Source organism: Mercenaria mercenaria, chromosome 16, assembly GCF_021730395.1.
Source record: "Mercenaria mercenaria strain notata chromosome 16, MADL_Memer_1, whole genome shotgun sequence".
NCBI classification, from domain to species: domain Eukaryota; kingdom Metazoa; phylum Mollusca; class Bivalvia; order Venerida; family Veneridae; genus Mercenaria; species Mercenaria mercenaria.
The window spans coordinates 70,519,155-70,533,525 of NC_069376.1; the positions used below are offsets into that span (position 1 = coordinate 70,519,155).

Consider the following 14,371-nt stretch of genomic DNA (forward strand, 5'->3'; position numbering starts at 1 on the left):
CAATGTTTTGGCATGGCATTTTTGTTTTACTGAATCTGCTGAAGGTTCCCCAGCCTCACGCATACAACTTCAGCCTTGTATACAGGCAAAAGTGTTGATAGCTTTTTGTTGTCACAGTTACTGTAATACACAGTATTATGTTTGCTTTTGTGTCTACCTGTAGACCATAAAAACAGTTGCCCGAAATAATGAATTATTGGCAGTTTAGTGCAGGTTTTAATGTTGAAAATTTGACGAGTGAATTTTGACTGCGGGCAAGTGGATTTTTATGTCACAAAAATATTGGAATTTCCACACCCCTGGACGTACAACCGCCCGCAAGTATAAATACTGTTCAAACAAAGTTTTGCTGTAAATTATTTTGATTCAAAGGAGTATAAAATACGGGGGCGCACCCAGAGTGACATTATGTTGTATGACATATAGCTGCCTAAGTATATAAAAAGTATTCAAACACGGTTTTGCAATAAATTATTTTGATTTTTATTAAAGAAGTGTAAAATACAAATGCGCAACCCGAGTGAAATTATTTCATACGATGTATACCTGCCTGAGTTTATAAATAGTGTTAAAACACAGTTTTGCTATAAATTATTTTGATTCCTATCAAAGAAGTATAAAGTACATTTGTCAAGGGCGCAGTCTGAGTGAAATAAATTTGTACAGCGTATAACTGCCAGAGTGTATAAATAGTGTTCATACATGGTTTTGCTTTGAATTATTTAGATTCTGATATATCTTTTATTATAAAATTTAGATTAGATATGATAGAACTGTTAATTGGCACATTTGTTTATACATGCCAGGACCGGAAATGGTCATACGTCTTGCAGAATAGTTCCATTAGGGTGCAAATGATGGTGAATTGTACTACACAGTGAATAACCAACTTAGTGCGTGTGTGAATTAATTAAGACAGTAGCTGTTATGCTTTAAACATGTTTTTAAGTAAACTGTTTGATCAAATTTGAAAGCGCTATTTCTCGATGCGTACATGGCGCTAAATATCACATTTACATGATGTCAGCATAATATTGTTGTGATGATTAAAGCATTTTGAGTCATATTAGAATTAACAATTAAGTTTTCATTGTGATTCAGATGAAAAAAAAACATTACACATGAAACGAAGCAGTTTTTAGTAATTAATGACTGCTGTTTTCATTAATATGGACAAAAGTTTTCTTTCTGAATGAATTATGCCACAAAATACAGATATAACTGAAATTTATTTCTAAATAAATATGAGATATATCTTCAAGGAAAGCATAATTCAATAGAAAAGTTGAAAAACATTTGAATGTCAATGAGTTTCACTGCTTTGACTTGGAATAAGAAAGGTTTAGACCCAAAATATCTTTGAAAGGAATGCTATTTGTCTTGAAAGCTTGATCCCAAGTATATGATATAAAATACAATATTAAAAGAAATTATCTATCGAGGTATGCACCAGAAGCTTCCACTGACTGCATTTTACGATGATTTACACAGAATACAATTTCTACTGTAACACCTTTTTGGGGTGAAGATTTTGACTAAGATTTCAAGACATGGTTTCTTGAAAAAATAGTCCCCAAAAAAGTGAAAAATGCTAAAAGTTCTCGAAAAGTACTTGGATTTGGCTCAGATGTCCTGTATGAACCTTGAAAAACAGAGGGAAGATAATTTATTTGGCCACCAACTGGGTGTTTGGTTATTGTTAGATTATAACACATATTTTAAAAGCACCAACCTCAGATACTTTTTCCTCTGATTGTCAAAAAGTAAACAGATATTGCCATTTTAAATTGCAAACTACAATGTTTTCACATAAGAAGCAGAAAACACTTTCAACCCCTGATTTTGATATGCAGTCTGTCATACAATCTGGTTGCTTCAAGCAGGTGGCTGCCTTAAACATGTTGAAAATACAATGAAAAGTGAACTTGAGAAGTTAACTGACTGGCTGCTTAAGAAGTTGTTGCATAATACAGGTTACTTCTACAAGGCAGGTTCAACTATATTCCAAGACTTAAGCCAGCAAGTAATAGCACTGTACATACAATTCATTCAGCAATTGTAGTATTGTACAAGCAATTCATTCAGCAACTGTAGCATTATACAAGCAATTCATTTAGCAACTGTAACATTGTACAATCAATTCATTCAGCAACTGTAGTATTGTACAAGCAATTCATTCAGCAACTGTAGCATTGTACAAGCAGTTCATTCAGCTACTGTGGCATTGTACAAGCAATTCATTCAGCAACTGTAGTATTGTACAAGCAATTCATTCAGCAACTGTGGCATTGTACAAGCAATTCATTTAGCAACTGTAACATTGTACAATCAATTCATTCAGCAACTGTAGTATTGTACAAGCAATTCATTCAGCAACTGTAGCATTGTACAAGCAATTCATTTAGCAACTGTAATATTGTACAAGCAATTCATTCAGCAACTGTAGTATTGTACAAGCAATTCATTCAGCAACTGTAGCATTGTACAAGCAATTCATTTAGCAACTGTAACATTGAACAAGCAATTCATTCAGCAACTGTAACATTGTACAAGCAATTCATTCAGCAACTGTAGTATTGTACAAGCAATTCATTTAGCAACTGTAGCATTGTACAAGCAATTCATTTAGCAACTGTAACATTGTACAAGCAATTCATTCAGCAACTGTAGTATTGTACAAGCAATTAATTCAGCAACTGTAGCATTGTACAAGCAATTCATTCAGCAACTATAACATTGTTACAAGCAATTCATTCAGCAGCTGTAGTATTGTACAAGCAATTCATTCAGCAATTGTAGCATTGTACAAGCAATTCATTTAGCAACTATAGCATTGTACAAGCAATTCATTCAGCATTGTACAGGCATTTTATTTAGCAACTGTAGCATTGTACAAGCAGTTCATTCAGCAACTGTAGCATTGTACAAGCAATTAATTCAGTAGTATTGTACAAGCAATTCATTCAGCAACTGTTGCATTGAACAAGCAGTTCATTCAGCAACTGTAGCGTTGTACAAGCAATTCATTCAGCAACTGTAGCATTGTACAAGCAGTTCATTGAATCATTCAGCAACTGTAGCATTGTACAAGCAGTTCATTCAGCAACTGTAGCATTGTACAAGCAGTTCATTCAGCAACTGTAGCACTGTACAAGCAGTTGGAAGTAAAAATTACATTATTATTGAATGAAAAAATTCTAGGCAATATTGTACTAGAGATCAGTCAGTGACACCAAGGACATAAATATCTATGTCAGTTTACATCCTTGATGACACCAATAATAATACTACCTGGTACGTTGTATTTATCTTTGCACCTGTTTTCAGCTTTGACACTAGTAAAAAGGAGAAATGAACTATGAACTAGGTAGATGGTTAAATACTGGGTGATTAGTCTGTTTTCAAATAGTAGAGCCTTTCATCACCTTTTCGTCACTCATCGTCCTCGCTGGTATCTGTGTATGTAAGTAGGATTTTCAAAGAATACTCGGCCAAATACTTTAAATCTTCACACATACCATAAGCATCATCATGGAATGACTCCTACAAGGTAAACATGATTACTGTGAAATCATTAATATTCGTGGGGGACTTATTTTCGTGGTTGAGTCAATCCATGAAATTTAATCCCAACAAAACAAGTAAAATCTCCATTCATTTTATGTTCAAAAGTTGAAATCCACAAATTCATATCCCCACGAAATTGCCATTTTGACCAAAACCATGAAATCCATGAAAATTAATCACACACGAATAATAACACGAAACTAAATGATTTTACAGTAAGTGCCTTGCCCAATGGGAATAGCAAGAAATCGAACCCGGGGCCTTCACCTCCATAGGAAAACGTTGTAGCCCTCTCGACCAATTTGTCCATGTACTGATTAACTAAATGCAGAAAGTTTATATGCCACAGAATATTACTTACAGAATCTGCTACATGCAATATCAGCTCTATTGCATGTTACCTGTCTAACCAAGTTTTGCAAGAATTAGGTAATTTTGCTCATATCCCTGTCCGTAAGATAAAACGTCCTTATTCTCTGCTCATGTCCTTTTGCAAACTTATGTGAACTGCAAAAAAAACTTGACTTGACTTAGTTCTTCAATAAGAGAAGGAGGGGTATATTGTTTTGCAGATGTCAGTCGGTCGGTCTGTATGTAGACCAATCCGTTTCCGGATGATAACTCAAGAACGCTTGGGCCTAGGATCATGATTGTTATACTTGTCATTTAATAAGTGAACACTTTTGCCTACATTTTTCTCCACATCTTACAATTATAAAAGTTTAATTTTCTTCTTTTTTTAGGGTTATAGCTAATATGTTATATATTCAAGGTTAGCATCAGTTTTGTAGATATGATGTTTAAAAGCAGGGTTGCCAGCAGTCTTAAGAAGTCAGGGAAATTGGTTTCTTTTTCAAGGTCAGGGAATTGTCAGGGAATTTTGAAATTTGGTCAGTGAAAAATGAAAATCCTGGAAAGTCAGGGAAAAGTCAGGGAAAAATGAAGTTAATCATTTTAAACTTTTGTGGCTATGGCAGCCTTCAAGCATTAAATTTAAGTAATTAAAAACAAAGTTTAATGATGTAATACTGTAACATGCATTTAATTTGTTTAAATCCCCCATTTTTCTTTAAACACTGATTTTGCTTGAAGACTGAAAGGCTTTGCAACCCTTGCTTCCAGAGCTAACTAACATTTTTAGCTCGACTATTCATAGAATAGTGAGCTATTGCACTCGCCCATGCGTCGGCGTCCGCATCGGCGTCCGCGTCCCGATTTTGGTTAAGGTTTTGTATGTAAGCTGGTATCTCAGTAACCACTTGTGGGAATAGATTGAAACTTCACACACTTATTCACTGTGACAAACTGACTTACATTGCACAGGTTCCATAACTCTATTTTGCTTTTTTACAAAATTATGCCCCTTTTTCGACTTAGAAATTTTTGGTTAAGGTTTTGTATGTAAGCTGGTAACTCAGTAACCACTTGTGGGAATGGATTGAAACTTCACACACTTATTCACTGTGATGAACTGATCTACATTGCACATGTTCCATAACTCTATTTTGCTTTTTTACAAAATTATGCCCCTTTTTCGACTTAGAAATTTTTGGTTAAGGTTTTGTATGTAAGCTGGTATCTCAGTACTTACTAATGGGAATGGATTGAAACTTCACATACTTGTTCACTATCATGATCTGACATGCACTAAGCAAGTCCCATAACTCTACTCTCTTTTGTTTTAAAATTATGCCCCTTTTTCAACTTAGCAGTTTTTGGTTAAATTTTTGTATGTAATCTGATATCTCAGTATCCACTAATTGAAATGGATTGAAACTTCACACACTTGTTCACTGTCATGATCTAACATGCACTGTGAAGGTCCCATAACTCTACTTGGCATTTTTACAAAATTATGCCCCTTTGACTTAGCAGTTTTTAGCTCGACTATTCATAGAATAGTAGAGCTATTGGACTCGCCCATGCGTCGGCGTCCGCTTCGGCGTCCGCGTCCGCGTCCCGATTTGGTTAAGTTCTGTATGTAAGCTGGTATCTCAGCAACCACATGTGGGAATGGATTGAAACTTCACACACTTATTCACTGTGATAAACTGACTTACACTGCACAGGTCCCATAACTCTATTTTGCTTTTTTACAAAATTATGCCCCTTGTTTGACTTACAAATTTTTGGTTAAGGTTTTGTATGTAAGCTGGTATCTCAGTAACCACTTGTGGGAATGGATTGAAACTTCACACACTTATTCACTGTGATAAACTGACTTACATTGCACAGGTCCATAACTCTATTTTGCTTTTTTACAAAATTATGCCCCTTTTTCGACTTAGAATTTTTTGGTTAAGGTTTTGTATGTAAGCTGGTATCTCAGTACTCACTAATTGGAATGGATTGAAACTTCACACACTTGTTCACTGTCATGATCTGACATGCACAAAGCAGGTTCCATAACTCTATTTTGCTTTTTTACAAAATTATGCCCCTTTTTCGACTTAGAATTTTTTGGTTAAGGTTTTGTATGTAAGCTGGTATCTCAGTATCCACTAATGGGAAAGGATTGAAACTTCACACACTTGTTCACTGTCATGATATGACATGCAGTGCAAAGGGTCAATAACTCAACTTTGCATTTTACAAAATTATGCACCTTTTTAAACTTAGGAGTTTTGGGTTAAATTCTTATATGTAAGCTGGTATCTCAGTACCCTCTAATGGGAATGGATTGAAACTTCACACACTTGTCCACTGTCATGAGCTGATAAGCACTATGCAGGTTCCATAACCCTATTTTGCTTTTTTTAAATTATGCCCCTTTTTCGACTTTCGTATTCATTCAATCGACAAGGCTGTTGAATAGTCGAGCGTTGCTGTCCTCCGACAGCTCTTGTTTGTTAAGTTTTTGTATGTAAGCTGGTATCTCAGTATCCACAAATTGGAAAGGATTGAAACTTCACACACTTGTTCACTGTCATGATATGACATGCAGTACAGAGGTTCAATACCTCTACTTTGCATTTTACAAAATTATGCCCCTTTTTCAACTTTTGTATTCATTCAATTGACAAGGCTGTTAAATAGTCGAGCGTTGCTGTCCTCCGACAGCTCTTGTTTTGTTATTTTGTAGGAAAGTGACACATGAAGAGAGCCTACAGCTAACATTATTCTAATACACTTTTTTTGTTGTAGGTACTCCAGGGGGTTTCTGTTTGTTAAATAATATCATAACATACACATCTAAGTACATTGTTGATGGCATGTATTATAAACAAGTTACTATTTCAGGCACTTCCCTACTAGCATGACAAACTAACCAACTAACCTTGTTATTATCAATGCTTTATTGTTATGCCACTAGGAAACTATTGAGAGATCTTGGGTTTTGAGAGAGATGTTTTGCCAATAGGATTCCAATAGTCTTGCTACTACAGTATTAGTTATGATGCTTTATTGTTTTTGCCACAGTGACTAGGACACTGTATATTAAGAGATCTTGGATTTTGAGAGTGATGCTTTGTCAATATGATTCCAATGGTGTTGCTATTAGTCATGGTGTTTTATTGTTTTTGCCTCTAGGAAACTGTATAATAACAGATCTTGGATTTTTGAGAATGATATTTTGCTAATACTAGCAGTGTTCCAATGGTCTTGTTATTAACCATACTTCATTGTTTTTACCATGAGGAAAGTGTACCTTAAAAGATGTTAGATTTTTGATAGTTACATGTCTTGCAAAGATGCTTTTGATATGTATCTCTTAATAATTAGGTTTCACTGACCAATAATCACAATTATGTTTCATTGACTTGACCACCAAACAGTCATACAAGAAAGAAAACCATGTTTATTATCATTGTGTTTGATGTTTATGTTTAATATATTGGAAAATAAATACAAAACATTTGGGAAAAAAAATAATGGGAGGATTGGACGGCTATAGGGGAGGTCAGGAGGCCGTTTAAATGTTTGGCGGTTTTGGTCAGTGAAAAACATGAATTGGTCAGGGAAAAGTCAGGGAATTTTATTCACCCAGAGTGCTGGCAACCCTGAAAAGGGATGTGTAATTTTAATGTTTTACCTTGTAGTCTCTTATAATCAATATAATGAAAGGCATTGTGCTTTTATGGATGTTTTATTTGATACAACAATGAAACTCAAGTAAACAAATAAACAAAACTTAACTTTAAGTTACTTTTTAAATTTTTTTAGACCTCTGAATATCAGTGTAATCGGAAGTGTTCAAAACTGTAATTGCTGATTGCACCAAGCGTTAGGTCTGTAATTGATTATATTACGATTACGATTAATTCAAAATTACTTCAATTACTGATCAGGGGTTCCACTAGACCTGAAAACCCAAGAGTCCCAGGACCCTTGGGTCCAAATTTTGAAGGGTCCTTTTCCAAAATACAAGAGTCCTGTCCCAACACGTCGATACAATTGACTATATTTTCTTATATAGTAATACATGTACTATGTAATAAATAGCTAATAAAACAATAAAACCAAGAACATGTTACAGCATAATAACAGTGTCTGTTTCAGGTCATAATCTCATATTGTAAATTAATATTTATTAAAATTCATATTAATTAGATGAGGTTTTTCTTCAGTATTTTTATTTTTTAGCAGAAAAGTGCTAAAACACTCTGTAAAACTGTATCCAAAACGTACTATCTGGATACTGGTACACTTTCGGAATGTCGTCTGAAATGTTGTTTTTGCTCAGTTAACTTGGTTCACTAAGGTAAACCAGAGATAGTTCCTCAAATAATGATGCTGCTTTTCATTAAAATTGCATTGAAAGTCAGTTTTTTTTAGTGAATTTTGGAAAAATTGCATGTCATCGGGTGTAATTAGAATCGTGAACAGACATTCTAAACTTATTTTTGCTTTCCAAATTCATTAAAATTTGTGGATTTTCTTGTTGAAATTAACGTACGATCACTAAACAATGGTCTAATTTAAAGTTTGCATGAAGAAATCTTGCAGGGCACTTTTCACATGCTCGGTAATCAGCTGGTCGCTTTAATACAGATAATTTAATAATTGGCGCCCTTTTGACAGTACACAATCAATACACATTATCAATTAATTTCAACACTTCATTGATTCTCATTACCTATGTGCACTCACCGTGACGTAACTTGCTGATATAGAAAAATCAGCCAGGCATGTCCACAGGATAAAGGGCGGGATTTAGCAGAAGATCAAAGGCAGGAGGGCATGACCGCGAGTGTTTATTTTGAATACACGTATTTATCGTGGACATAGTTTTACTGTAGGAAATGAATGATAAGAGGAAGGATTATCAAAGGAAAGTGCCTCCGGGTCCCGAGTGACGCACAGGCAATTATCATGCCGGGTCCTTCGAGCATCTTTTGAAAATCTCCCGGGTCCAGACCCGGGGTCCCGGGTCAAATGGAACCCCTGCTGATTACTGTTGATTTCTTGGCAAAATGTAATTGATTACAATTGAATACAATTACTACTATTACACCATCAGTGATACTTAGTGTGCTCAGGTAATTATGTCTCCCCATTGGTAGGGGAGACATATTGTTTTTGCCTTAGCCGTCGTCTCTCCGTCCATCCGCATTAAGCTTGTCCGGCTTTCACAGGTCAAACTGCAGGCTGCTGTCAACGAAACTTCGCACCAAGTCTAGTTGTGCATAGCGCCAACACATTCCACTTTGCTGCACACAATAGCCACCAGAGCTGAAGATAGAAAAATCTTGGTCGGCTTTCACAGGTCAAACTGCTGGACAGATTTCGAAGAAATTTCACAGGAGTGATCAGTACCAAGCCTTGTTGTGCACATCACAGACATTTTCTGCTTTGCTGCACAAAATGGCTGCCAGAGTTAAAGGCAGAAAAATCTTATCAGACTTTCACAGGTCAAACTGCTGTCTGGATTTTGATGAAACTTCACAGGAGTGATCAGTACCAATCCCAGTTGTGCATATTGCTGGCATGTTCCGCTTCGCTGCACAAAATGCCTGCCAGAGCAAAAAATAGAAAAATCTTCTCTTGATTTCACAGGTCAAACTGATGGACAGATTTTGACAAATCTTCACAGAAGCAGTCAGTACCAAGCCTAGTTTTGCATATCACCAGCACAGTCTGCTTTGCTGCACAAAATGGCTGGCATAGCTAAAGATAGAAAAATCTGTGACCCTCTTCCATCCTCAGAATACATAGGGGTGGGGGGTGACATATGTTTCTGTTACAAAAACACCTTCTAGTTTATATTTAATCTTTCTTTCCCATTTCAGATACCACTGAAGCCAAAATATGATTTTGGTACAGGAGTACTAGTGATAACAATTTTGTCTGAAGAAGTTTAACAAGTAAAGAGAATGGCAGCACCAGATTATGATGTAATCAAAGATATACCAGGCTACAAGGTTATACTGAAGGCAGTGATCAAGAGTCAGATTCAACAGTTGGTATGTATAACAAATTCCTGAATCCCCCTCCCCTTTTAAGACAATAACTTTGTCTCTCATATTGATGGTAACAAGAGGATGTGAAAAGCATAAATTATAGACCATAACACTATTTTGAATAACTTAAAAATTATCTCCATTTTTATACTCATATCATTTTTTCATGATGATTTGATGATAGACATTGTTTTGTGTTTGAAGTCATTCCTCCTCCACCTCTGATTTCATTTTGGAGAAGTTGGCAATTACTTACAGAGATCAGATAGACTAAGTACCAGAGTAGAATCCAGGAGCGCTGGGTAGTTTAACTGCCTGCCATTATATAATGGAAATACTGTTGAACAATGGGTTAAAAACCTAAAACAAACAAACTTACACTGTGAAATTATTATTATTAGCTCACCTGAGCAATGCTCAGGTGAGTTTTTCTGATCGCTCGATGTCCGGCGTCCGTCGTCCGTCGTCTGTCGTCTGTCGTCCGTCGTCCGTCGTCTGTCAACATTTAGCTTGTGTATGCGATAGAGGCTGTATTTTTCAATTAATCTTCATGAATATTGGTCAGAATGATAACCTTGATGAAATCTAGGCCGAGTTCGAAAATGGGTCATCTGGGGTCAAAAACTAGGTCACTAGGTCAAATCAAAGAAAAACCTTGTGTATGCGATAGAGGCTGTATTTTTCATTTAATCTTCATGAATATTGGTCAGAATGAAAACTTTGATGAAATCTAGGCCGAGTTCGAAAATGGGTCATTTCGGGTCAAAAACTAGGTCACTAGGTCAAATCAAAGAAAAACCTTGTGTATGCGATAGAGGTGGTATTTTTCAATTAATCTTCATGAATATTGGTCAGAATGATAATCTTGATGAAATCTAAGCCGAGTTCGAAAATGGGTCATCTCGGGTCAAAAACTAGGTCACTAGGTCAAATCAAAGAAAAACCTTGTGTATGCGATAGAGGCTGTAGTTTTCAATTCTTCTTCATGAATATTGGTCAGAATGATAACCTTGATGAAATCTAGGCCGAGTTCGAAAATGGGTCATCTCGGGTCAAAAACTAGGTCACTAGGTCAAATCAAAGAAAAACCTTGTGTTTGCGATAGAGGCTGTATTTTTCAATTTATCTTCATGAATTTTGGTCAGAATGATTGCCTTGATGAAATCTAGGCCGAGTTCGAAAATGGGTCATCTCGGGTCAAAAACTAGGTCACTAGGTCAAATCAAAGAAAAACCTTGTGTATGCAATAGAGGCAGTATTTTTCAATTGATCTTCATGAATTTTGGTCAGAATGATTACCTTGATGAAATCTAGGCCGAGTTCGAAAATGGGTCATCTGGGGTCAAAAACTAGGTCACTAGGTCATATTGCGTAAAAACCTTGTGTATGCGATAGAGGCTGTATTTTTCAATTGATCTTCATGAATTTTGGTCAGAATGATTGCCTTGATGAAATTTAGACCAAGTTCGAAAATGGGTCATCTGGGGTCAAAAACTAGGTCACTAGGTCAAATCAAAGAAAAACCTTGTGTATGCAATAGAGGCTGTATTTTTCAACTGATCTTCATGAAATTTAGCCAGAATGATTACCTTGATAAAATCTAGGCTGATTTCGAAAATGGGTCATCTGGGGTCAAAAACAAGGTCACTTGGTCAAATCGAAGAAAAACATTGTGTATGCAATAGAGGATGTATTTTTCAATTGATCTTCATGAAATTTGGTCAGAGTGATTGCCTTGATGAAAACTAGGTCGGTTTTGAATATGGGTTATCTGAGGTCAAAAACTAGGTCACTAGGTCAAATTAAAGAAAAATCTTGTGTATGCGATAGAGACTGTTTTTTTCAGTTGATATTTATGAAATTTGGTCAGGTTGATTGCCTTAATGAAATCTAGGTCGAATTTGAATATGGGTTATCTGAGGTCAAAAACTAGGTCACTTGGTCAAATCAAAGAAAAAACTTCTGTATGTGATAGAGGCTGTATTTTTCAGTTGATCTTCATGAATTTTGGTCAGAATGATTGCCTTGATAAAATCTAGGTCGAGTTTGAACATGGGTCATCTAGGGTCAAAAACTAGGTCATATCTAAGAAAATGCTTGTTTTATCGCAAGAGACCAATTTTTTGGTCCAATCTTAATGAAAATTGGTCAGAATATTTGTTTCCATGAAATCACTAGGTCAAACATGTTTTACACTGTTATGGAGTGTTTCTTAGGTGAGCGACCTAGGGCCATCTTGGCCCTCTTGTTCTATGGGGGATTAATTTTCTTGGATTTCGTGGTTCAGCATATCTGCGAAATTAAGTCCCAATGAACAAATTTTGCCCAAGGTAATGTAAATTGTACTCAATGCCAGCAAAAAAGACACCATAGCCGTCGATCTGGTCCGTAGTTGTGTGCAATCGACAGTACTGACCTGCAGCTTTCATGTAGTTTATGAAGGCTCCATCAACAATAAACATAGGTATGCGTCAGAACAAAACCAGCTATTTCATTCAGACATTTACCCATAGTTTGTTTACGACATACTCGTCACAGTAAAAGTTAATACTAAAAGTAGTAGTTTGATGTTACACTGTGCTGTCGCTGTGTTTTGCTTTTATTCAGCCTGGCTCTGAAATGTTTATCCACTTGCCTTTATTTTTACTGACATGTAGTAAACTACTAGTACTTTAGGAACTACTAAATATTATAAATTAATTGCTAGATTTGTGTCCGATGCATCATTACCCAATTCACATTACACGTTTCTTGGCAGGAAATAACACATGCACAAGTTCAACAGCTTGTTATTTTAGATGCAGATGCACATTCGTTTTGTAAAAAACATTTGGATGAATGTCTAGCAGTAGCAACATAACTATAAATTTAATACAGTTACATGTAAAGAGACAGGAAAACCAAATTAGAAATGAACATTGATAGCCTGACATATTATTAATAAACTGTAAATTTATTTGACTATAGTTGCACTAACTACCATGCTGCAAACGAAACGCTTATTAGGTTCTAATTTTAATTCAAGGTAGCACCATCACAGATGAAAGGCTGGCATTTTTCACATATTTAAATTCATAGAGACAGTGTTTTACACACATTTAATTTCATCAAACAAGAAGTTGCGGAGCAGATAATGAGGTGTAATTGACACTTAAAACCTATTAATTGAGAAGACGGGTAGGCTAATTACCATAGCAACGCATCACTGGTTTTCTCATCAAGTTAGCAGCACAGTTGCGGAATATTATATGGTATTTTTTACCAAGAATTGAAATCCATGTATTTACGACCCTGTATTTTTTTTTGACATGGAAACTGAAATCCATGAATTTACGACCACATGAAATTGCTTTTTTTCAGCAAACCACGAAATTTTATGCCCACTGATTTAAATGATTTCACAGTATGTTCTTTTTCCAGGTTGAGCAACTAGCCTCCACTACTGATGAGGAGTCAGTGATTCTCACAGCAAGTGTTGCTGACGGTACACTCAGTCACCTTGGCTCTGTGTCCGGTAAAGGTTTCCTTGAAGATCATGAAGATATCAAATCACAGTTTCTTGGTTTCTGTCTTAAGAGTATGTAATACTTTTTATGCTGAGCAAGTACGTTGTATATAAAGAATTGATATGTACAGATAGACTTTTCTGAGCATTTTATTTACCACTGGTAGTTAAAAGACTGGCAAAATTAGGATTGGAATGGCACTTCAGTCAGCAGGCAGTGCTTGAGAAGGGATACAAAATCCTGTAGTTGTTCTAAAGGGGACAAAGGGGAGTGTGTTTGTGATGTGGGAGGGGCGGGTGACTTTATACCCCTGATTTTTCTGCTCAAGACATATTTGGCTCCTTTAACCTCCCTTCCACTAGTTCCTCTTATTTACTGAAACTCGGTAACTCTCAATAGATTTGTTTTACGAAATACGTACAAATTCTGCAGCAGAGATGCACTATTTACCATGACCGAATCCTGATGCTGCAAAAGTGATTGGTAATGTAATGAGCAGATATTTTCTTAAACAGTTAGCAGATCAAGGTGATAGAGTTGTAGTAATTACTAAATAATTATGCTGTATATCAAGACATTTTAACTTACAGAAATTTTTGCGATGGTTTAATATTCCTGAGGCCCTATATCGTAGTATATCTCGCGAAAATTAATCCTGGCATAAATATTCACCATTAGTATAATTCAGATTCAAGACTGATACCATTTTTACAATGTCACGAATATAAAACCTCTCGAACATACTCAAAATTTCAAATTCGCGAAATTTTGACCCAGCAAAAATATGTGCTTTTACAGTACCCACTTTGCCAGTTGTTAGTTGCCAGCACTATGTGATGTTAAAGGGGCCACATATGCCTTGTCAGAGGTGCACACATGCCTTCAAAGGAAGAATTA

General features: G+C 35.9%; 1 protein-coding gene across 8 annotated transcripts in view; it reads left to right on the top strand.

The window, feature by feature from the left end:
- LOC123541529 (transcription factor Ken-like) overlaps positions 1-14,371 on the top strand; it is a 104,185-nt gene that overhangs the window by 5,426 nt on the left and 84,388 nt on the right. For all 8 annotated transcript variants that reach the window (XR_008367942.1, XM_053527353.1, XM_053527354.1 and 5 more), the window contains exons 2-3: positions 9,798-9,971; positions 13,389-13,545. Coding sequence is in view for 7 of the 8 variants with exons in the window: in XM_053527353.1 (XP_053383328.1) it covers positions 9,882-9,971; positions 13,389-13,545 (247 nt within the window). In the remaining variant the exon portion in view is untranslated. The remainder of the gene's footprint in view (positions 1-9,797; positions 9,972-13,388; positions 13,546-14,371) is intronic.